The sequence below is a fragment of the Plectropomus leopardus genome, chromosome 11, assembly GCF_008729295.1.
Source record: "Plectropomus leopardus isolate mb chromosome 11, YSFRI_Pleo_2.0, whole genome shotgun sequence".
NCBI lineage: Eukaryota > Metazoa > Chordata > Actinopteri > Perciformes > Serranidae > Plectropomus > Plectropomus leopardus.
Genome location: NC_056473.1, coordinates 1,470,579 through 1,494,174, shown reverse-complemented (window position 1 = coordinate 1,494,174; position 23,596 = coordinate 1,470,579). Strand labels below are relative to the sequence as shown.

The window sequence follows — 23,596 nt, the reverse complement described above, 5'->3', positions numbered from 1 at the left end:
AATCAATTTAATTTCATTTCCATTCAATTTTATTTATAAAGCCCATTATCACAAATCAGTATTTTCTTCAGAGGGCTTTACAGCATACAACATCCCTTTTTTGTTGCGCCTCACATCGACCAGGTACCACAGGGTTAATAACAATGGTAATTTAATTTGATTTATGCTTATGATATTTTTTTTTACCATTGTCTTGTTTTTACACATTTACTTCAGATCTAGTGTGAATTTGTGTGAGTGAAACAAATGGAGAGGCAAACTGTACAAATGTATTTTTTTCTTTTACATAACAGCGTCACTGGAGGTAATATACTGTATATTCACAGTGCTGTTTTACAAATGCTCTACTTGAGTACAAAATAAAAACTACTGTGACTTGGGTGTCCTGTATTTTTAAACTTCTGCCAAAACAAGGGTAGCATTTTTGTTACATTATGTATTCATTTTGAATATATTATACCAATTTTCAAATGGTTCTCACTCCCCATCATCATGCATCAAACATCTTCTTCCTGCCTTCCATACCAGACATGGCCTCCACGTTCTTACGCCAGTCACCCACCTCCAGGTTCAGCTCCTGATGTATCAAAACACACGCACAGGCACATGCACGCACGCATGCACGCACGCACACACACACACACACACACACACACACACACACACACACACACACACACACACAGATCATCAGCTTTATTCTTTCAAAGATATGAAATGTATGTGCTTGAGCAGCCATACCTTCTCTTGTTTGATGTCTTCTTTCTTTACAGACTTGAGGTTGGCCCTCAGATCCATGGAGCCTTTGTTTTTGGATCCAAAGAGAGCTTTAAGCATCTCGTCTGCTGACACTCTCACCTTCCTCAGGGCCGGTTTGTTAAACTTCCCTCCAAGGTCCTGAACCTTCAGATTTAACTCGTGGATCTGGACATTGTGAAAAGTGTAGCTGGTGACTTTAGAATTCTCTCTATTCATGTACTTTTATTTTAATGTTTATCATGTGAATCTGGTTTGTTTTGGTGCGTGACCTACATCTCTGCTGTTCTTGATGACTTTGGCCTCAAAATCGTAGCGCTCCTCATCCACTATATCAATCTTTTCATGAATCTGCTTACAGAGTTTCTACAAAACAACAGTAACCAAAGATAAACACTCAGTTGATGAACACAAGCAAGTCACATACTTATTGTTTTATACATGATCAATCTCATATGGTTAGTATTTGCACCATAACTGTCTCACATGTAGCTCCTCCACGTTTAAACCGATGAGCTGAAGCGGTGGAAGCTTCTCCCCCAGGTAGCGGACCTTGTCTTCTTCCCTTGCAGCCTTCTCTGCCTCCAGCTCCTCTGTCGCACGAGCCAGCAAGAGGATCTGCATGAGTCCAAATCAGCATAGAGAGAAGCACATGACATTTTGGTGCGTAATCGGTCTCTTTCTGGTAATGACATTAAAAACAACATCAACAACAACAACAACATATGATGTAAAGCTTGTAAGGTCATGAGTTTACCTTCAATGATAGCTTCCGGGAGGCTGAAATTTTGCATTTGGGCTGAAAGTAACACAAAATATGAAATACAGTAAAACTTCAAACATAAGCCTATTACGCACCAAGTCTCTTTTACAAACCTGGTGTGGCTTCACATTTTGACAAATAAAGGCCTGTCTCAATTTGAAGCCCGGTTAACATGCAGTTCATTTTTATAGAAGCTCTTTGGATGTATAAAACCGTGTTGGTAGCTACCTGCTGGGGAGAATGTTGAAATAAAAATGTTTAAACTTTTGTCAATATGGACATGCTACATACATGGTTAGCTTGGTAAAATTCTTCACACTTTGGTCATTCAATCACAATTCAGACATTTAATGAAACAGTGAGCGCCAAAGAATTAGTAATACTGCCAGAGTAAACAAGAGAAATGCAAAAGAGAGGTTTAACCCTTTGAAAACCCCTTGATCGACATCACTTTACTTGTGCTACATTCAGTCATTTCTGTCCTTTTAAACTTGAGCAAATAGTTTTGATTTCTTTCAAAAACATGGAGAAAGGCAATGAGCAACTTGACAAAAAATATCTGGCAAACTGAAAGAAGTAGATTTAGAAAATACTTCAAAATGAGATATTATTATTATTATTAATAAGATATTTATCATAACAATTATATATTGAATATTATGTAACAGAATTATTATTATTTTTAAGCATTTATTTCAAGTCATTCCCCTTTTTCAACTATTGTTTTTCTTTTTTTATTGTAATTTTCAGAGTATTTTCTTTACTTTTTCCAAATTTCTTGCTTACTTTGGGGTAATTTGCTCAGGTTTTAAAATGTTATTAAAATAATATATATTTCCATCTTTGCTGAGCAATTGTTTTATGTGAAAAGAATTAAAGCCCATCCCATAAAGACGCCTTCCCAAATATAAGCCTGTTGAGTTCAGTGGTATAAGCAAATAATAGCTTGTGCTGTTGGTTGAAATTTTACGGTATTACCCCTGACACTTCATCTGCAATAATGCAATTTAGATATAAAGTTTGTCAGATAAACTACAAATTCCTTACCTGCTGCTAACTCACTGATGTGACTTTGACTTAGTATGTACCTTAGCATCTCACTAGACAGCAACAACCTAGAATTCTCTGTATTTAGCTTTGAGAGAGTGTTTTTTTTTCTTGTCTAAATGCCTTTTTGTGATCAAAAATGTCTCCTCAGCCTGCACATGAATACATTTTTTCCATCTGACATTGAGCAAAACAGCAAAAACCTTTACCTCACTTGACATTTACAGTATTTAATCATGTGAACCTTAACAGCTGCTGAAATCAAAATAAATGCAACACATCACCAGTAAAACTGAATGAGCAATTGATTTGTAGCACACACCCTTAAAGACTTAAAAGAATTTCAGACTTCAGGCGTTAGTATGATTGTTTCTCTAGGACAGAGTCATTTATGAGCCTATCAATAATGTACAAGAAAAAATCTATAATCTATAACCGAATTTTTGTTCTCCAAAATCTCATTGTGACTTGACCCATTTACTTGATTTTCTTCTGTAGAAGCTCTTTGGCTAAATGAAATGGTTCTACCATGATTCTACATGCAAATCCATAACAGCAGGTTGGCACAATAAAAACATTGCTCATTAATGCATTTCTTTTTTAGAAAAGCTCAAGAGAGTATACTACCTTTGCCTCTACCTTGGGGCCCATGGAAGGCGGTTCGTACTGAGGAGAAAGGAATAATATTAGGAGTGTAAACCAGTGTCCACATTGTTTATACTGGGATGGCCCAAGTGAGGCACTGACTTATGCAGGAGTGGAATGAAGTGCTGCTGCAGGCACACATGTTGGCACAGTTTTAATGTATGATTTTATACTTGTTGTTGTGTTATTTACCTGTGGTGGTTATTTTACATTTATGACCACAGGTAAATACAATAAAAAGTACAAAGTGCCAACAAAATAAAAATAAATCAGCCTGTGTGAGCACACTTTTTAACAGTTTTATCAATTCATTTGTATGTAAAACAAGTCAGGCACATCACTCTCTCTCATGTTTTAAGACTAAATGCAACCTAAAAAAAATGAAAATTCAATTTACTCATCAAACAGTTCAAACTGCCAAAAGATGACCAATCATAATGGGGTGGTACCTGGGGGGTCCAATCAGATGTTCCCTAGATCCAACATTGTTTTCTATTATCATGGCTCTTTTTTGTTTTTTCTAGAAAGCATAACAATCATATCAATAGCTTTTTAACTGACAGCTGCTGTCATTATGGTTTCAGTGTCCTTCGTGCAAACGTTACCTGATTGGCCACTGTGTAACAAATATATTATCGTGCTAGCTCCTGTTTGAAACAACACTGTCCTTGCCAGTGCCAAAATATCAACAAACAGCTGTGAAAGCCACAGTGGGCTTGTTTTACTGTAGACAGCCTGTCTACAGCTGACCTCCATACATCTCCCATAACATTAGATGTTCAGCATTCAAGTTGTTCGCAGCAAGTTGGAAGGTGTTTTCAGCTTTACGGGTAAAGTTTACATAGAGCCTCAGCCTGATAAAGATACAGCTTTTATCATTAAAATAAATAAGCCTGTGTGGACAAACTTTTTGACAGTTTTGTCAATTTATTTTTGTGTAAAATTAGTCAGGCTAGACACCACCCAATTCAGGTTAAAAACTGAATTGCACCTAGAAATAAAAATGGGTTGGCACCTGGGGTGGCCAATCAGATTTCAGTCATGTCCAAAGCCACCCCAGGCCAACCCCTATATGCCTGCTTAAACAACATTAAACATCAAACTCTACTGTTTCATTATTAAGGTTCACACATTCAAAGACATGCAGACTGTAACTTACATCACTGTGATGGCCATGTGGAATTTGTTGGACCAGAGAAATCACAGATACACAAGCAAACAAAGGACAAAATTATTTTCCCAAGATAAAACACCTCATAGGCCAATTAAGACTTGAAATTACATTTTTTTTTAAAAATAAAGTCAATACTTTAAAGATGTTTGATGACAGAACTTACTCAGTAAACATCACTGCACCTGGGAGAAATAATTAGATTTTGATTTAGAAAAGAAAATGATAATAGTCCAGTGATGAGCAGCAAATAACCCCTCTGGTATCAGAATAGTAAGATATCATTTCACAAGGGATTTACCAGCAGTTGGCTTTTATATGTGGAACTTGTACACCAAAGATCCTCACTCAGAAGATGACTCACTCCACTGTATCCTTAAGTGAAAGTTGACCACTCCCTCCATGTGTAGCAGAAAAATGACAGCCACTTCCTGTCTCTTTGCAGCTGCATGTGTGAAACCAACATTTATTCTCACATCTCTGTCTCACTGTCTTATTTACTGCTTAACAAACAGACAGAGTTTAACAACACTGTCACATTATGCTTTCATTAAAATCTGGTTTGATTTTTAACAGTTCTCATCAGATCCTACTCATCCAAAACCCCGACATGTCAATATTTGTTAAACACTATTTTATCCAGAGAAATCTTGATGGTACGGGGAACAGACTTTAGTCATCAGCAGCTGTCCTGACAGTAAGACATCTCTCGTATCTAAAAAAAAAAAAAAAAAAAAAAAAAAAGAACATAGTGAGACGTCTTTGTTTCTGCAAAATCTGGCCTTGTGGCTCCGCCCAGCTCTCAGTCAGAAATGAGAGCTATATTTTAACTCTCTGAAACCTGAGCAAACTGGCTTAAATTTTTTATTTTAAAAAAGAGAAAAAAAAGATTTTTTGAATGTACTTAATAAAAAGAATAATAGTGGTGTTGTTTTTTGTTTTTTGTTTTTTACCTAATTTTAAACACAAAGTTATAATAATTTTAAATAAAGTTTGCTCAACATTTTTCCCTAGTTATTTGTTCTTCTAATGATTCTCTCTCTCTTTTAAAGTTACAGTAGTACAGGTTAGTTTCTCATCACCTTTTACAATGTTTTTTTTTTTTTTTTAGCAATTTGACGGGCCTTTTGTGCCAGGTTGCTGACTGATGAATCAGGTTTCAAGTGAAGTAATAATAAAATGAATTAACAAAAATCATAAATGCTTTTTAGAATTTGTACTTATTTGTAAAAACATTTTATTTTCAGCTGGTGCTCAGTGAAATAGCCTACCGTTAATTCTTGGTGGTTCTCTCCTGCAACTTGGCTTGAAAGTTGAAGTCGAGAACTATTTTTTTTTTATTTTTCTATTTGGTTAAATCAGGTCTAAAGACATCAAAATTATTATTCAAATCCAAGTTATGTGACTTGAGTCCACAAATCTGCCTATAGCCCTACCACCTAATTAACATATATATTTAGTAAACATTAATACATGTAATGTCTGCAGGATAAGACAAGAACAGACATGAAAGTTCTTTCTGTCTGTGTTTCTTTACAGCAGAGGGCACGTTGCTATATTCAACAACCTTTCTGCTGTCATGTCTGTCATCCACACTATGTGGTATGCCTGCTCAGTCATATTAAATGCATGGTCGGATTAACCTTTTAGAGGCACAGGGTGCAAAAAAAGCACATGAATTATCATCTTGTAAACATAGCTGTCTGTACCAAATTTTGTGTCAATCCATTGGATATTGAGATTTTTTCTGGCATTGCAGAATACTTTAATCTGTTAAACATGTTTTTGGAACACCTGAATCATTTTTTGTCAATTATCACCTTCCTTAAAGTGTCAAAGATTAAGTCATCCATATGTAAAACACGGACATAAATTTTGTGTTTGTCATGGTGCAATACGCTGTAATTCTGTGCTGTGAAGAGCACTGCTGTCTAAAGTGAATTACTACTCTGACAAGTGCACCTCCTCTGTGTAATATGCTCACTGCACAGAAATGACAACATCAAACATTCAGCCAGCAACATTCCCTCATTCATCACACCTGTATACTGTTTTTCAGGTTCACAGGCAGGTTGTTTCACAAAACCAGTAATTCTCTTATTTCTAACAGGATGTTTACAGGTTTATATGGGATTACCAGGAAAGCATGTCATGAATCTCTGCTCTTTCAACACCTTATTGCATGGGGCTGAATTTGGGTCATAGTTATAATCACATGAGGAAAAGGTAGGCTATATAATGCAGAAAGAAAAAATGCTTCAGTGTTTTATCATACATTTTTCTTTTTGATGACACATATCTGGAACCATCCTTTAAAAGGCTGGAAAGTGTTGACCTTGATATTGTCAGCTGCCTCTGACATGCTTCATTTCTGTCACGGGGCTGATATGTTTTGTGGGCCTGCTCTTACAAAAGCATGTTGTGTTTTAAATAGCGGCAGGTTCAGTGCAGTCCCCAACTGCACCAGACAGCATGTGAGGCAACTTTTGCACTTGATCTATTTTGGGAACCACAACTCCCTTTTGATAGGGAACAGAAATGTTAAAAAGCTAAGGAAAAATGTAACCTTTAGGATGAGAGGAGGTCTTTATAGTATCACATGTAGATGGTCATACATGTGTAACCGAATCTTAAGTGAGGATTCCCTGTTAGTCGTTCCAGAGATGGCACAGACATTCGTCTTCAAACCTGTGGTGTGACTTCCCCCCAGTGGACAGAGGAGACAATCTGTAGGCTTTGTTATTTCATTCAGACAAATCCATATGGTGCATGTTAGAGAATTTCATGACAAACATGCTGCAGCTCTCCAGAGAGCAGTGAAATAAAACATTGCAGAATTTCTTAGTAAAACAATGGGGGAAAAAATACAGATTGTTGGCCTATGTGTGCTACAGGTGAGGTGCTAAATTGCACTTTATTGGAAGACTGTGAGTTGCCCCTCTCTTGGCCATTGATTGGAAGATTTAACAGCAAGTTTAGCTCTTGAAGAAGTCACCTATATAGTGAGAAATAAAGCTTAAGTTTATTAATATATGGGAAATGTTTTTGGAATTTGTAAAAAAATGGTGACATTGAGGGTTCTCTACAAATATAAAGCAAAGAGAAAGGACATGAAGGAATGTTACATCGAGGAAAATGTGCTGTATCCAGTGTGTGCTTATGTCATATATTTTATTTTTTTCTGCACTTTGGTGCAGTGGTTAATGTTGTTGCTCCACAGTAAGAGGGTTCTGGGTCTGAACTCAGGTGTCAAGTTTGAATGTTCATCTCATGTCAGTGCAAGTTTTCTACAGGTCCTCCAGCTTGCTTCTGCAGTCCAAAAACAAACACATAAGCCCTGCAGCAGTCTGGTGACCTGTCCATGGTGTACCCCACCTCTTCACTAATCATAGCTGGGATAGGCTTGAACCCCCCTGTGACAAGGTAAGCAGATGAAGAATGAATAAATGTGCTCTATTTATCTTCTTCTTCTTATTATTATTAATAATAAGAATAATCACATAATAATAACCACTTCCTCTGCTTGTAACATCGCTCTCTGAGAGTGCTCCTATAGAAGGAGTCTAGTGCTTGTAGCATTGCTGGCACTGAGAGCAGTGTTTTTGGTTTGTTTTTTACTACTCTTAAATATATGTATGAATTTGGGGAACCAGGGCCTCTTGTAATGCTACTATAGGAGCAATGCCCTCATGCCACCCAGGATTTTATCAATTTTCATTTCAGCAATTGAGCAAAGTGTACATGTTTGTATTAAATGCATTATGACTACAGTTCCACATGACTGTATGTTATGATATTTACTGAACTATATAAGACAACATTGGGTGGGGGGTGGCACAATTTTATTTTTTTTTTCCATCTGTAATGGGGTGTATTAGTTATTTGTATGACTTTAAATGCTAAAAGAATTTCTTTCTTGTGTCACACACACTGCCAAAAATCATATTTTGATGGTACCCTCTAACCACTAGGTGGTGCATTTTCCCAATATTTCATGCACTGACAGGAGGCTATGTTGGTTTTGTTGTTGTTTTTGTAAATATATACTGAGGAACCAGGGCCTGTTGGAATGCTACTATAAGCGTAATGCCCTCTTGCCACCCATAGTGATTAGGCTGGTGTGTATTGGTCTATTTACACTACCAAAATAATGTCAAAATGAAAATAACCAGTTTTGTTTTGTTTTTTTTTAATAAAAAAATTAAACAGTGGCATAATGGAATGAAAACATGGTATTGAAAGGGTTACAATCCTGAAAATGAATAGATAGTTGGTAGTTATCATCAGGACTGATGTTGTTGAAAAAATTAAGCCAGTAAAAGTAGAAAATTATATTTAATTATTGTATTTTTATTGCATTTTTTGACAAGGTACAGTTTTTGTTCTAAACATGGTAAGAGGGAGTTTAAAAAACAAATGTAACACAAAAAATAAAAGTGCATAAAAGTCAATATTGCTTCTAATCATTGACATATTCAAGACTGTGATGACCAACAATAACAACAACAACAATAAATATCATTTAGTATTTGGAAAATGTTGTTTTTTTTCCTTAGTACACCAAGTCAACCATTTCTCTCACTGTATGCTAGTGTACCATAGCAGACACCTATTTGTAGTCCTTTTTATAACAGCAGGCTGGTTATTTTGTCAGATATGCTAACGTTAGCAGCATGATTTCTGATTGTGATCATGATCATATGGCTGCGGTGCGCTCAGTACCAAGTCGCTATGATCATATGAATATTGTACACTCGCTAGCAACTGGCTATAATCATATGTCTTCTTTACTTTCATAACCTCATAAAAACGAAGAAGTAAAACAAACAATACGTTAAGTTGGTACCTGAGTTATTATGTTTTTTTACCCACCAATTGTTTGCCTCCCCTCTGTTGAGCCTTGCTCCTCATGCCCGCATCTTTGCAAGTTTCATCACAATTATTGTTATTATATATTTGTTGGTGAATGTTTACATACCACATAACAGTATTATTTCAAACACATATTATTTAGGATACAATCAATGCCACTTGAAGAATGACACTACCTTTTTCTCTCTCTGCCACATATTCCATATACTGCTCTATACCACACAAACAACCTTTCCAAAATCAACCACAGACACAAGGTACAAGGTAGATTCATTTGTCATTTTTCTTAAATGTGGTTTAAGAAAAAATGAAATTACAAACATCACACAAACCTACAACAACATACAAACATCAGAGGATGCACACAGACACACACATTTCCCACATATACCCACCCAATAAAATGTATTATCTAATCTCTACTGGACTCCTGCCAATACACATTACACATCTTCTTTATCATATTATATATGTTGTATGTATATATGTATGTATGTATCTATTTATCTGTGTATGTATCTATGTATGTATCTTTGTATTACCATCTCTATATATGTCACTCCTCTTCAGTATTTCACAAAAAAGTATTTGTTTTTGTCTATAATTTTTTCTTTCCCTTTCTCCCCAGTAGCTGCAGTCCTTGTGCTCATTTCATTATTTTCATTCATTTAACAAATATGTAGTTCATCTGTCTATCATGTCTCTGTATTTGTGTCATTTACAAGCCTGTGTACCTTTGTATAACTGTAATTTTCACCTTTTTCCAACCAGAAAAAGTATTTGTTTATTAGTCTGTGGAGTTAAACTTTGGAACAGTTTAAGTTTTTGAGCTAAAGCAACTTCCAGACATAAAGCAGTTTAAAATTCTGTATAAAAACAACATTTTCACAAGGTACAGGGACAAAGAGGGGCTTTGACAGTCGCTGGGTGTTTACAGGGACCACAGTTTTGGTTATTTTTTGACCACTCTATCTTTCTCTTTTTTCTGGAAATAATGACACAAATTTGTAGAAATTTAAATTTAAATGTGAAGGTATGTATATATTTAATTACCTATAGTATATATCTAAATAAATAAGGAAGCTAATTAATTAAAATTCATTGACTTATGGGGAAGTGGTGGGATTGAATAAGTTTTCACTTCCTCTCACTCCCTTTTGAATATGTGAAGTAAGTCATTTTGTATTTGGACATTTCTTTCGCCTTGTGTTTTTTATTGTTTGTAATTATGACTTTGTTTTTTGTCATTCTGTTTTGTGTAATATTTTCTTTCTTTTCTTTTTAAATGTTCGAAATGAATAAAAATCAAATCAAATCAAATCAAAGATAAAGAAGCTATGGAGCTGCTGGACAGAAGGACCAGTGGAGTAAATGCTTCAGGATAATCCCTTGAAAATGCCCCCGCTCTCCAGTCTCACAAAGAATCTGTGGTGCCCCTCCTTCATTGAGCTACATGGCCACTGAAGAGGAAACCTGAGTTAGCTGAAGGTCATAAGCGGGAAGTCTCACAGTTTGGGAAGTAAGGCTTTCTGGCCCAATGTGGGCAATTTTAGAGGGAGGTATAATTCTATACTTCCTCCACACAGCCACATCTGCCAAAACACATTTTTTTTTAATAAATTGTCTGTCCATCCTGGAAGAGGGATCACTCCTCAGCCACTCCTCCTGAGGTTTCATCCATTTTTTGTCCCTATTACAGGGTTTTTTTGGGGGAGTTTTTCCTTAGGGCGATGTTAGGGTCTAAGGACAAAGGGATGTCATATGCTGTAAAGATCTCTAAGGCAAACTGTGTTTTGTGATAATGGGCTTTATAAATAAAATTGAAATTGAAACTGAAATAAGGAAGTAGATCAAATGGTCCCCTGGTTCCCAGCTAACTGTTTAGTCTTTATTTTAGCTTTCGTGTACCTGCTAAGATTGGGCTGCTGTCAGAATGAGGTGTTAAACAGAGATGAGTGGTACCCTGTTTGGACCCAGATATGTTAAAGCTGTAGCCCAATAAATAACCCCTCCATCTGTGGAAACCCCATCAGTTGGAGACACCTAACCCAAATTAACTTGAGATTCAATTTCAGTTCAGATGTGTTATATCGAAAGGAGCAGCTGTTCAAAATCTAAAGTTTTAATTTTGTAAGAGAGGTAGCTGGAGAGTTTCACCTGTCAATGCACAGGGGAGGAGTTTAGAGGTTATATAAGTCATAAGGGCTACGTGTATTCTGTGCAAATCCTTTGTCCAAGTCAATGCTGCCACACCAGTAAGTTTATTTACTTATTTATCAGGTTGTGTCTCCTGCTTTAAAGCATACCATTCAGGGCTGAAGGACTCGTACAGGCACCAAAGCGCTGAGTGGAAGGCATCCAAAGCAGTAAGTTGGGATACAGTGTCTTATCATCACAACTGACTGTCATTTTGGCCTACTGCTGTTACCTTTGGGTGGGGTAAAGGTCAGTAGTTTAAAGGTAGGTTAAATATCCACGGTTGATCTTAAACTGATGGCATACAGTCATTACAGATTGCGGCAAATCAAACAAAGTGGTGGATTTTTTCTCAATCAGTTGCTGTCGGAGATTTTTCTCAGTTACTTCCAGTAAAAGGGAAGCCATAACATGTTGACAATGTAGGTGTAAACCTATGGTGTAACGTATTAAAGTTGTTGAGTTAAAGACTATTGTTAGACAGAAAGATGCTGTGTTTGCAGAGTTATTAAATAGATTGAGAAAACATTTCAAAGAAATGCCATGGCAAGCAAGTGATGTAGATTTGATGAAGAGGTGTGAAACTGGTGAAGACACATCAACTTTTTGAACATTTTCCCAACAAATTCTCAGGTTAGAGGTCATAATCTGGAGCAAAACCGTATGGTTGAAAACCGTATGATGCATGTTTAGCTGAAAAGCTGGTTCTGGGGGAAGAAATGCATGTGCAATGTTTACTAAAATGTGAATGTGACGCAGTGACACATTTAGTTTTACTTAAACAATGTATGTTCGATTTGATGATAATCAAGTTGGCGCACAGAGGAGGAAACATATGATCGTGAGGAGCATATGACTCAAGCCATGCAGTGACCCTACACCTACTTTTCAAAAAAAGAACAGGGTCAATAGTGAAGGAGGACTGCGTCAATAATTTACCTTTACACTGACTTGGGCTTGTACAATACATAAAGTATAATGACAAATTGCACACCAATGGACAATCCATTACCAGCGCAGAAATCAACAAGAAATGCAACACAAGAAACACAACACACAAGAAAACATGAAATGGGTGTACATTTTTACCACAGATGTAAGCAACATTGCTAGCTCTAGTCTTCAGAGGTAAGATCTGATTTCCCTTCACATGTGAAAAAAACAGTATGGTATGCACCAATAATGTTAGAGAATTTCATGTTTTTATCTTAAAATGCACTGTTGTGTTTTTCCACTGTATTAGATCTGCCCTAGACACATAGAGACAGTTTAACAGTTTAAACAGTAACAGTAGCTGCCTGGGTAAAGGTACAATACCAGTCCTAGTAGCAGTACCCTTAAAGTGATACTGATGAATGACTTCATTTGGTAACCTGTTTTCCTACCACGTACCCTGACACATCATAAATGTTGGCGACGTTGGCAGAGAGCTAGGAGATGATGGCTGGCCACACCACAGGGTCGCTACACTGCCTCCCCCGCTCTCGCTCTCGAGTGACAGCAGATAAACAAAATAATTTGCTTTAAATAACAAAGTTCATGGAACAAACTTGGCATCTTACAAACCAGACGGTTGGACTGGTTTGTAAGACTACAAACCAGTAACAATGCAGGCAGAAAAATGCGTAAAACCAAACACACTTTTACAATTTTTTTTTATTTTCAACATTTCTCTAAAGCTCAGAAGATCTGGGCAGACTGCCGTCACTTCCAGTGGGACAGGTGCTTTCTTGCCCTCTCAAGATCCCACCGCTAACTAATCCCCTGAGAGAGGGACCCACAAAGTCTCTGAAGTGACCTGGAAGCCTCCTCTGCCGTTGTGGCTGTGCCATCTGTGGGAGGCGGGGAGTGGGTAAAGGGGGGTTGGGTAACTCAGTCTCTTCCGGTTGGCTGCTGCTCGTAGAGTCTGAAAGACAGGGTGGGTTTACCGGCGGCAAGGCTGGGCATGCTGGGGACCTGGCCATGGGGGCTCCCCGTGCCCCTGAAGGAGAGGAAACAGCAGAGTGCATGGGAGGTGCGAGGGAAGACTGGGAGGGGGATACCGGCATCCCTGGAACCTACAGTAACAAGGCCCCTCTGTAAGGGAGGGCCACCTCCTCCGCTTGACTGGCAGCCGCACCCTGTAGACCACATCCCCCAACTGCTCGAGTACTTGAACCCGATCCTGCCCACTGGCTGTCCAACTTAGGACAGCCCTTTTTCACCTGAGGGTTGTAGATCCAGACCATCTCTCCAACCAAAAAGTGTCTCCCTTGTGTCCTTACATTGTAGTTCCATTTTTGCCTCCTGCCAGCACTCTGCTGCTGCTCCCAGGGGAACATATGGGCTGATTCAAGTCAGTCCTGATGCGTCCTGGCATATTTGGGGCCAGGAGGGGTGTCTGGGGAATCTGGTTGGTCAGGATGGCCAGCTTCTGTCCCAAGGTGCGATGAAACCAGACCATCACTCTAAGGTCGCAAGGGGGCAGTGCGGGTTTTGTGCATGCCCAGTGGCTCACACATGGAGGCAAACGCTCAGGACTCAAAATCTCTTCCTTGGTCACTGTGAATGGTCTCTGGCACCCCAAAACGGCTCAATATGCCCTCCACCACAGCGTCCATGATGTCTCAGCCTCTGGGTCGAGGAGGGCATATGCCTCTGACCATTTGGCAAAATAGTCCATGGCTGAAAAGATATAATGGTTACCCTTACCCTACCCTAGAAGCTAAAGCTGCAAATACTGTCCAAATACTGTCCAAACCACCTCCAAAGCGCTCCCATCAAAGCCCAATAATTGCGCCTGCCCTCTTCATGGAGCAGCAGAAGGCAGGACAGAGCTTCACCTGTGAGGGACAGAGCTAGTTGGAGTGCTTTACTCTCTATGGACCATCCCTCTGCATGGGCCAAAAGTTTAAATTTGGCGTTAGTCATTCCCGTGTCATCTTGGCCATCTTCACGGCAGCCTATCTCAGATGCTCTTTTGTCTCACATGAGGCTCTGGTGAACTCACTGATCATGTCCTCTGACCATCCACATGCTCCTTCCACCTCGTCTCCCCTCTCCTCCTCCTTTACTCTCGTCCCGCCATAGTAATCTATAATGTGTGCTAGCAAGCTGCTAACTCACTGCCTATGTTGGGCTAACTCTCGTCCGGTCAGTTGTCCCCCGTTTGAAGTCACTTCATCACATCATAAACCCCTTTCAGACATGTATCCTACTTCACCCCATAAATGTATTGGCAATTTAACATCTTTCAAGCAGAAAAGGAAAGAGAATAACAGAAACATTTAGAAAATTACTTTTTGTGATTTTGGAAAATCTATCCGTAGGAACAACCTGTGCTCTCATAAATTATTGTTATCTCTTGCTTACAATCAGACAACTCAATACACTGTTCAATCATGTTCTGTCTACAATCATTTTCTCTTTAAGGAAGAGCCATGTCCTCCTCGGTCTTCCAGAGGACTTCTCTTTGCCACTTTGTCCTCAGCAGCCTCATGCTGCTGTGTTTTCTCTGCCTTTTCTTCACGTACTACCAGCCTGACTTCAAGTTCTCCAATTTTGGCATAATAGAGAAAGGCCATCAGGACTCAAACCCAAAATGTTCCTCAGAGTTGCATATCAATGACAGTGGGAAGATCCATGGAGCAGCAGTGGACCCAGAGCCTGACACTATTGTACTGATCTGGATGTGGCCATTTGGCATCAAGTTTAATCTCAGCTGCAGTGTTTTTAAAATCACAAAATGCCACCTGACTGATGACAAGACTCTTTACCATAAAGCGCATGGGGTTCTCTTCCACCACAGGGAAATAGATAGAAATTTGATAAACTTGCCAAAAGAGCCACGTCCCCCTTTCCAGAAATGGGTGTGGTTCAATATGGAGTCGCCTGCAAACTCAAGGAAAATCCCCAAGATTAATCATTTATTTAACTTGACATGCAATTATCGTCTTGATTCAAATATTCCAGTGCCTTATGGACATCTGGTGCCAGTGACATCTGATGATCAGAGCTTCAAACTTCCAGCAAAGGATAAATTGGTGTGTTGGATTGTGAGCAACTGGAGTAAGCAGCATGAAAGGGTTCAGTTCTACAATGAACTGAAGAAACACATCAAGATTCATGGTCACGGAGAGAGCTTTGGCCAACATATAAGTAAACAAAAGTATTGGAAGATACTCTCTAGTTGTAAATTCTACCTCTCATTTGAAAACTCTGTCTACATAGATTACATCACGGAAAAATTATATAAACCCATGATGAAGGGAAGTGTACCAATAGTTCTGGGCCCTGCAAGACAAAATTATGAGGACCATGTCCCAGCTGGTTCTTTTATTCATGTCAGTGACTTCTGTCCAAAGGAGTTGGCAGAGAGGCTTCTTTACCTTGACAAAAATCATTCTGAGTACATGAGATACTTTGATTGGACAAGTAGGTTTAAAGTTGAAATTTCCAGGTTTGGTATAGAACATGCTTGCAGAACTTGTAGATATTTACAAAACCACAGAGGGTACCAAGCTTTTCATGACCTCAACAAATGGTACTGGGGCTAACAGCACTCTAAGAGAAAGGATGTTTGACCATATTACAATTCAGTCTGGGACACCGGCAATAACAGACGAGAGACACTGCAGAAACGTCACCTGAACTGTCTCAGTTTCCTGCAAACAAAATTGTGTGATATCAGAATAATCTGAGAGATGTGCTTGCATCGAAATTCTACATATTTTGTCAATCATTTACTTATTTGCCAGTTCAGTCACCAGAACAAGATGTTAGCTACATTCGCGCCTTTCAGACATATCATATCAATGTTTCTTAAGTCACGTAGTATTGGTGGTGGTGCATGGTGTGTCAACTTGGCAAAAAACCTGCCAAGCTTTAAATCACTTCAGGTCACTGTTTAAGACCAACAAACAATACCAGTTATGTTTTAGCAAGTCAGTGCTTTCTTTGCATCATTTCTTTAATGATAATGCGAATGATTGCACACCAACACACTGGTCAAAGACTGGTCACTTGGTGACAGCAAAGCTGTTGAATGGAGTGGAGCCAGACTTTATAAAATTTCAAAACTCAGATGAAATCCTGGAAGGTCTGGGGGCATGTTTCCCCAGGGAGATTTTCCCCATTGACAGTAGCTACAGGCACTATTTAAAAAAATCCCTTTACAACCTGACCAAATTGCTGTGATTTCTTTTCAAAACATGGGGAGAACAAGCAAAAGGCCCAAATTGACATCTAAGCCAAGAAGCATTGACAGGGTCTCTCTTGACAGCAATTGATTGCAGGTTCAAGGCTCTTCTAACATTGTAATTCCCCTGGCGTTTTTTAATAAACCCTGTCTGGTCTGGCTTAACAAGTTTGTTTATATGTTTCTGTATTCTGTTAGCTACAATGGATGTCAAGATTTTAAGATCTACACATAGAAGGCTGATTGGTTGGTATGACATGCACTGAGTTGGGTCTTTGTTTTCTTTATGAATGACACTTATTATTGCCTCTGACCATGATCCAGGTGGGCTTCCCTCTGATAAGTCATAGTTATAGACTCTCCACAAAAGTAGGGTTAGTTCATTAACAAATGTTTTGTAATGCTCTCCAGGGAGACCATATACACCTGGAGATTTATTATTTTTGAGTTTAAGAATATTTTCTTTTAAATTCTTCTTTAATTGGGGCCATCATTGAATCTGCCTCATCTGTTGTTAATTTAGTCATATTAACTGATTTAAAAAATGATTAAATCTTTTCATTTTTATGAAGCTCATCTTCCTCTGTATACAACTTCCTATAATACGCAGCAAATGCCTCTGCAATATCTTTTGGTTGGTTTAACATCTGATCATTAATTGGGGAATTTATCTTATGTACTACTCTCTTGGATTGTGCTTTATGTAGTTGAAAAGCAAGCAAGCGGCTCACTCTATTACCCATTTCATAGTATTTCCTCTTTATGAACTGTAATGCCCCTTCTGCTTTGCAAGTTAACAGATCATCCAGTTTTTATCTATTTGGTTTGAGTAAGTCAAATGTTTTCTGATTTTTGAGCTGTTGTACTCTGTCTCTAATCTCTTAATTTCCTCCTCTAATTCAACCTGTTGAGCTAGCCTTTGCTTTTTAACTCTTGAAGAAATAGCAAAAATATTGACCCTCATAACTACTTTGCCCCCCTCCCAGAGAGTAGAGGGGGAAACAGTGTCATTGTCAATTAAGCTAAGATAATCCGTTAAATTTTTACGCATTTCTTGCTCAAATGTTTCATCATTTAACAATGAGACATTAAGTCATCAATATTTGAACTGTTTATTTGGTCCTATCTTTATCTTTAAAATCACAGGGGTCTGATATTGTAATTGGTTCTATATTGCATTCATTCATCCTGTAGCTGTCTGTGCTGGATATCAGAAACATATCCAGCCTAGTTCAAAACTAGTTTGAAATGCAAAATAATGGTATTGTGGTTGGTATATGTGATTAAAATGTGTGATTAGTCACAATTAACTATTAAAATTCTGTAATTAATCAAAAATGTTTCACAGCCCTATTTTTTTTTACCATTTTGTGTTTATGTTTGGTCAGTTTCAAGATGGCGCCGCGGATGGCTGCCTCGGTGTGTTGCACATTGTTTTGCCTTTTTGTGTGTTAACGTTCGTTTCTGCCAACAAACACAGGGCTTTTTCACCAGAGAGGAGCTCGTGAACATAAGGGTTTCAACACCACCGGATTTGTTTCACACGTTTCTTACAGAATCCGTAGAAATATTGGACATTATGGTCAAAGGTGCGCTCAACTTTAACAGCACTGTGAGACGCGTCGAAGCCGGTGGAGAGGGAAAAGGGCCGGCGTGCTCGTGCGTCTCTGTCAGCGCGGACTTCGCACAGCACTCCCGGGCATATTTCTCTCCAACGTGCGCTCAACTGTGCAACAAATTTGATGAAACTCAGCTGCTTATGAGAAGAAACAGAGACTTGTCTGCATCCTGTGTTTTCTGCTCCACGGAAATCTGGCTTGTGACCTGATGCCGGACTTTGCGCTGCAGCTGGAAGGATTCCAACTCTTCAGAGCGGATCGTGACGCACAACCTTCCGGCAAGACAAAGGATGGAGGAATCTGTTTCTATGTCAACAGTAGCTGGTGTACCGATGTGACGGTGATGCAAAGGGATTGTTCTTCTGGTTTGGAAACTTTTTTCATTCACTGCAAACCATTTTATTCTCCCCATGAGTTCGCTTCATTCATTCTGGTCGGTGTTTACATTCCACCACAGCCTAACGTGCACGAGGCACAGCGCGCGCTCGCTGATCAGATACAGAGTGTGGAGCGGACATACCCGGACTCCGTAGTTATTGTCCTTGGAGATTTTAACAAAGCGAATCTACATCACGAACTTCCAAAATATAGACAGTTTATTAAATATCCGACCACAGAGGGGAATGTTTTGGATCACTGCTACACCACCATCAGCAAGGCGTATCACGACGTCCCCCGCGCTGCACTGGGCCACTCCGACCGCGTTATCGTTCATTTGATTGCTGCATACAGGGAAAAACTGAAGCTCTGCAAACCTATTGTGAGGACATCAAAACAGTGGACCAATGCAGCTGTGGAGGATTTACAGGCATGCTTGGACTGTACTGACTGGGATACTTTCAGGACCACCACAAACAGTCTGGATGAGTGTACAGAGGCAGTGATGTCATACATCAGCCTGTGCCAGGACTTGTGTGTAATATCACACACAAGGGTGAGTTACAACAACAACAAGCCCTGGTTCACAGCCGAACTCAGACGGTTAAGGCAGACAAAGTAGGAGGCATTCAAGAGTGGGATAAGGAGGGCTACAAAAAAGCTAAATACACCTTCAGCAGGGCAGTGAGTGAAGCCAAGCATCTCTACTCTGACAAACTGCAAAAACAGTTCTCAGATAGAGACGCTAGCTCAGTCTGGAAGGGGCCGCAGACAGCTCACTAACTATAAGCCAGCTACCACCAGCTATAATGATTAACGCCTCGCCAACGACCTGAATGAGTTTTACTGTTGCTTTGAAAGACAATGAAACCCCATGATCACTCCACTCCACAATTCACCAACACCGCCACCCCAATCACAGTTGGGACCCAGGACTCAGCACAACCATTCACCCCAGCTCCTCAAGTTTGCGGATGACACCACCCTCATTGGACTCATCTCTGGTGGTAATGAGTCCGCCTACAGATGGGAGGTTAACCATCTGGTGACCTGCTGCAGCGAGAACAACTTAGAGCTCAATGCTATGAAGACAGTGGAGATGGTAGTGGATTTCAGAAGGATTGCTGCCGCCCCCGCCTCGGCCCCCATCACCCTCTGTGACTCCCCAGTTTCCACTGTGGAGTCTTTCCACCTCCTGGGGACCATCATTGCCCAGGACCTTAAGTGGGAGCTGAACATCAGCTCCCTCATCAAGAAATCCTAGCAGAGGATGTACTTCCTGCGACAGCTGAAGAAATTCAACCTGCCAAAGACAATGATGGTGCACTTCTACACTGCCATCACTGAGTCCATCCTCACCTCCTCCATCACAGTGTGGTACGCTGCAGCCGTGGCGAGGGACAAGAACAGGCTGCAGTGTGTCATCCACGCTGCAGAGAGGGTGATTGGCTGTCACCTGCCATCTCTCCATGACCTGCACACCTCCAGGGCCCTGAGGCGTACAGGTAAAATTGTGACTGACCCCTCTCACCCCGGACACGGACTTTTTGAGTCCCTCCCCTCTGGCAAGAGGCTGTGGTCCTTCAGGACCAAAACCTCAAGACTCAAGAACAGTTTCTTCCCCTCTGCTGTCACCATCATGAACAATACTGTGGCACTCCCTCTCCCCAACCGCCCACATGACACCGGCTCTAATACAGCCCCAGAGTCTGAAAACATGACATTAATGTTATGCTAAATCAGTTTTTATGCCTTACATAAACGCAAACTAGACTGGATTTCTTTACATGCACACTGTAGGTCAACTTAATTATTTAAACTTAAGGTATTTGCAACTATACCTCAGAAAAATTGTACAATCCCTCTATGGCACCTTTTATACATACCTCTTTGTGTATTTTATATTCTGTATTGTCATTTTATATATTTAAATTGCTTCTATATATTTTTTATCTTATGTTCTATTTTATTTAAATTCACTATTTTATTCTTCCTTTATGTTAATTGTTTTGCACCAAAACACCAAGTCACATTCCTTGTATATTCAAATGTACTTTTCCTGGAAGTGCTGCACTCAAAGTAGGGCTGGGATTCATCAGTGCATTGCAATATGTTTTTTGCCAATTCAATATCAATTCATAAAATCCTGAAATCGATTATTTCCGTTGTAATGACGCCTGCTACCGTGGGGGCACCAGAGTGTAATTGATGTCGTTTAGAGGCCCCTCTTGACCCCCAAACAACGTCTGTTGTTTATTCATTAAAATGGCGACAGTGGCACAGGGAGCAGTGTGGTAAAATCATCAGCGCCGACAACATTAAAAGCCGACGTTTGGATACACAAAGTTGATAGTAGTTATGTCGTAGTGTGAGCACTGCAAGTCAGTGTTAAAACACTGCAACAATACGACGAACCTACGTAACCATTTGAAAAAACAACACGCACATGTTTTGCAACCTGTTGCTAACGCTAAAGCTGTGGATCACACACAAATGCACGTTGACAAATCCTGCATAAATGTTTATTACTTTTGTTAAGTTCGGCTCAAGCAAAAATGTGCACTTTTCTGTACTTTAAATTTATTTTAGTTTTCATTTTTATTTGATAAGGAATGATGTAATGGTAAAATAAGTTTTGGTGTCAGGTTTTTCTGAATCAATACAGATAATGCACACTTTATTGAGCATATCAGAAGGTATTCTAATGAATTATCTGGGAATTTCTGACATCAACACACATAACTGAATCGATATTGAAGCAGCTGGATCAATATCGAATCGAAATTGAATCGAATCCTGACCCAAAGAACAAAACTGAATTGAATTGTGAGGTTCTTTACAATACCCAGGACTAACTCAAAGAATGAGGTTGTCAGACAACCGCTCTCTGCAGAGAGGTTTTTGAAAGTCATCTGCTGTCTTTGATTAACTGTAATTACTGACAGAGAGATACAAGCATCACTTATTACTGAACAATAATTATTTTAAGCCCTTTTAGATGAGGAGGATAATAGAGAGAATACTTTAGATTTGAGTACCATAAAAAACTCATTCAGTCTAACAGCATTATTTACACACTCTGCAGTGCCCATATGTAAAAAAAAAAACATCCTCGTAAGAAAATGTGACAGAATTCTATATTGCCTTGTAAAAACAGACACTGATTTAGTACATATGGATGAAGGACGAAGATTAAGTTAGATATTTACATATGAAACATTTAGATCAGCTTTTTATCTATAGAAAGCGTGGGGGATGAGAAAACAAGCTCTTTATCAAGATAAACTGTAGATTTGTAAAATATGTAAAATTGAATACTGGTCATATGGTATTTTGTATCTTAATTTAGTTTATGTAACTTCTTTTTCTCTTTTGCTGATATCCGTAAAATCAGGAGATGACGTATGCTTTGAATTGTGATGTGTCTTGTGGGATGGGCCAGAAATGGAACTAACTAACTAACTAATTAGGTTGACACACCCTCCCACTTTGGCAAGTTGAAGTTAAAAAGAAATTGCCTTCTTTATGTCCCACTCCCAAGACAGAAGGATAAAAGAGAGTTTTGCCTATGATAAACTGCAACAATGCTGCTGTGCTTTCAGAGGCTTGGTAGATGTGTCCTGTTATTGTGAGTGAGCTGGCCAGTGTGGAGGATGAGAGGTGTCATTGTCTGAATTAATGGAATCCGGTTCACTACAGTTGAAAAAAAGGCTTCCAACTGTCAGAATGTTGTTTTTTTTTTAATCTCAATTTAAATTCGATGATCATCAGAGTGTGTAAATTACTTTACATCTCCAGAAATAGAAATTTTTAAATCTGGTTGGTTATTGGTACACAATATTTTTCTTTTAGTACATGTGAGTACATGTGTGAGCCTGAAGTGTGGGAGCTGACCCTTAACAAAACACACCTGCTGTGGCATCCATGGGTGACCCTCTTAGGGCAGAAGTGCCACATGTTACTCTGTGAACTTGTGATCTTCATCCGTCATCACGAACCACATTTTTTTGTGTTACCTTTTTTTTGTTATCATTTGCTTTACTGTATTTTTCTGTGCAGACATCATATAGTCTGAACCCTGCATTATTGTGTTAACTCTGCATGATATTAACTGTAACTAACTTTAACTCTCTGGTATCACTACAGACATTTTTGTCCAAATGGGTAATTTTTCACGTTTGCTTTTGCAATAATTCTGTGTTGGTGCATATGACATGATTTTTTTGTAAGTTTTTTTTTTTTGATAAATTTTGAAATTCAAATCAACTTTTGTAATGGGTCTATAATACACTGTGTATAAATTTACTACTCTTTAAGACCATTAAGGACAAAAATGTCCACTTCCAAAAACCTTCATAAAAATATTATGTATAAATATTTTCCCCACTTTTTTGGGTTAAATCTCTTAATAAACATCAGTCCTGATCACATATACATAATATTGTTACATGTTACATATACATAAACATTATAGGGATTTTAACCCTTTAAATGCCAGTTTGAAAACATGATATCCCTTTTGTTTTTTATGAAAAAACAAAAATAGTAGTTATTGTACAAATAATAGATAATGAAGGGGCAGGGGAATTTTTTTAAAACACAGTCTTGAATATGTCAAAGATTAACAACAACACTGATTTTGATGCATTTGTAGTTTTTTGGGCAGAGTCAGATTTTTAGAACCCGTTTAAGCCATTAAGGACAAAAATGTTACAGAATAATGTTTTTCCCCAAATTCTAGGCTTTAATCTTTTGATCAACTTTGGTCCTGATCAAAACTACTAAATATTCAATTACTAGTCAGATTGTTGACATAAGGCCACTGTTTTCTAATTTGAAAAAATCCTCAGATATTTTATTCTCACAGCCATTACAGAATGTTATAATGTATTCTGTAATGCCAGGGTTTTATCTTGGAGAAAAGTAGTAAAATTTGTAATTTTTACTGTATAATAGCAGATGGCAACATTTTC

General features: G+C 38.8%; 1 protein-coding gene and 1 pseudogene across 1 annotated transcript; one reads left to right on the top strand and one right to left on the bottom strand.

The window, feature by feature from the left end:
- Positions 1-490: 490 nt before the first annotated feature.
- LOC121950271 (troponin I, slow skeletal muscle-like) lies at positions 491-3,217 on the bottom strand. The gene is made up of 6 exons (XM_042496214.1): positions 3,194-3,217; positions 1,514-1,555; positions 1,243-1,374; positions 1,033-1,122; positions 742-924; positions 491-577 (listed from the first exon to the last, which is right to left on the bottom strand). Exons 1-6 carry the CDS (start codon positions 3,215-3,217, stop codon positions 491-493), a joined length of 558 nt encoding a protein of 185 aa, XP_042352148.1.
- An 11,652-nt stretch (positions 3,218-14,869) lies between these two features.
- On the top strand, positions 14,870-15,845 carry LOC121950070 (annotated as a pseudogene).
- The last annotated feature ends 7,751 nt before the right edge of the window (positions 15,846-23,596 follow it).

Coding starts and splice junctions, on each gene's coding strand:
- LOC121950271 (XM_042496214.1), bottom strand. CDS start 3,217: ATGGGCCCCAAGGTAGAGGCAAAG. Junction 1,123..1,242: donor TAAACGTGGAGGAGCTACAT/GTGAGACAGTTA, acceptor GTTGTTTTGTAG/AAACTCTGTAAGCAGATTCA. Junction 578..741: donor AAGACATCAAACAAGAGAAG/GTATGGCTGCTC, acceptor TTGATACATCAG/GAGCTGAACCTGGAGGTGGG.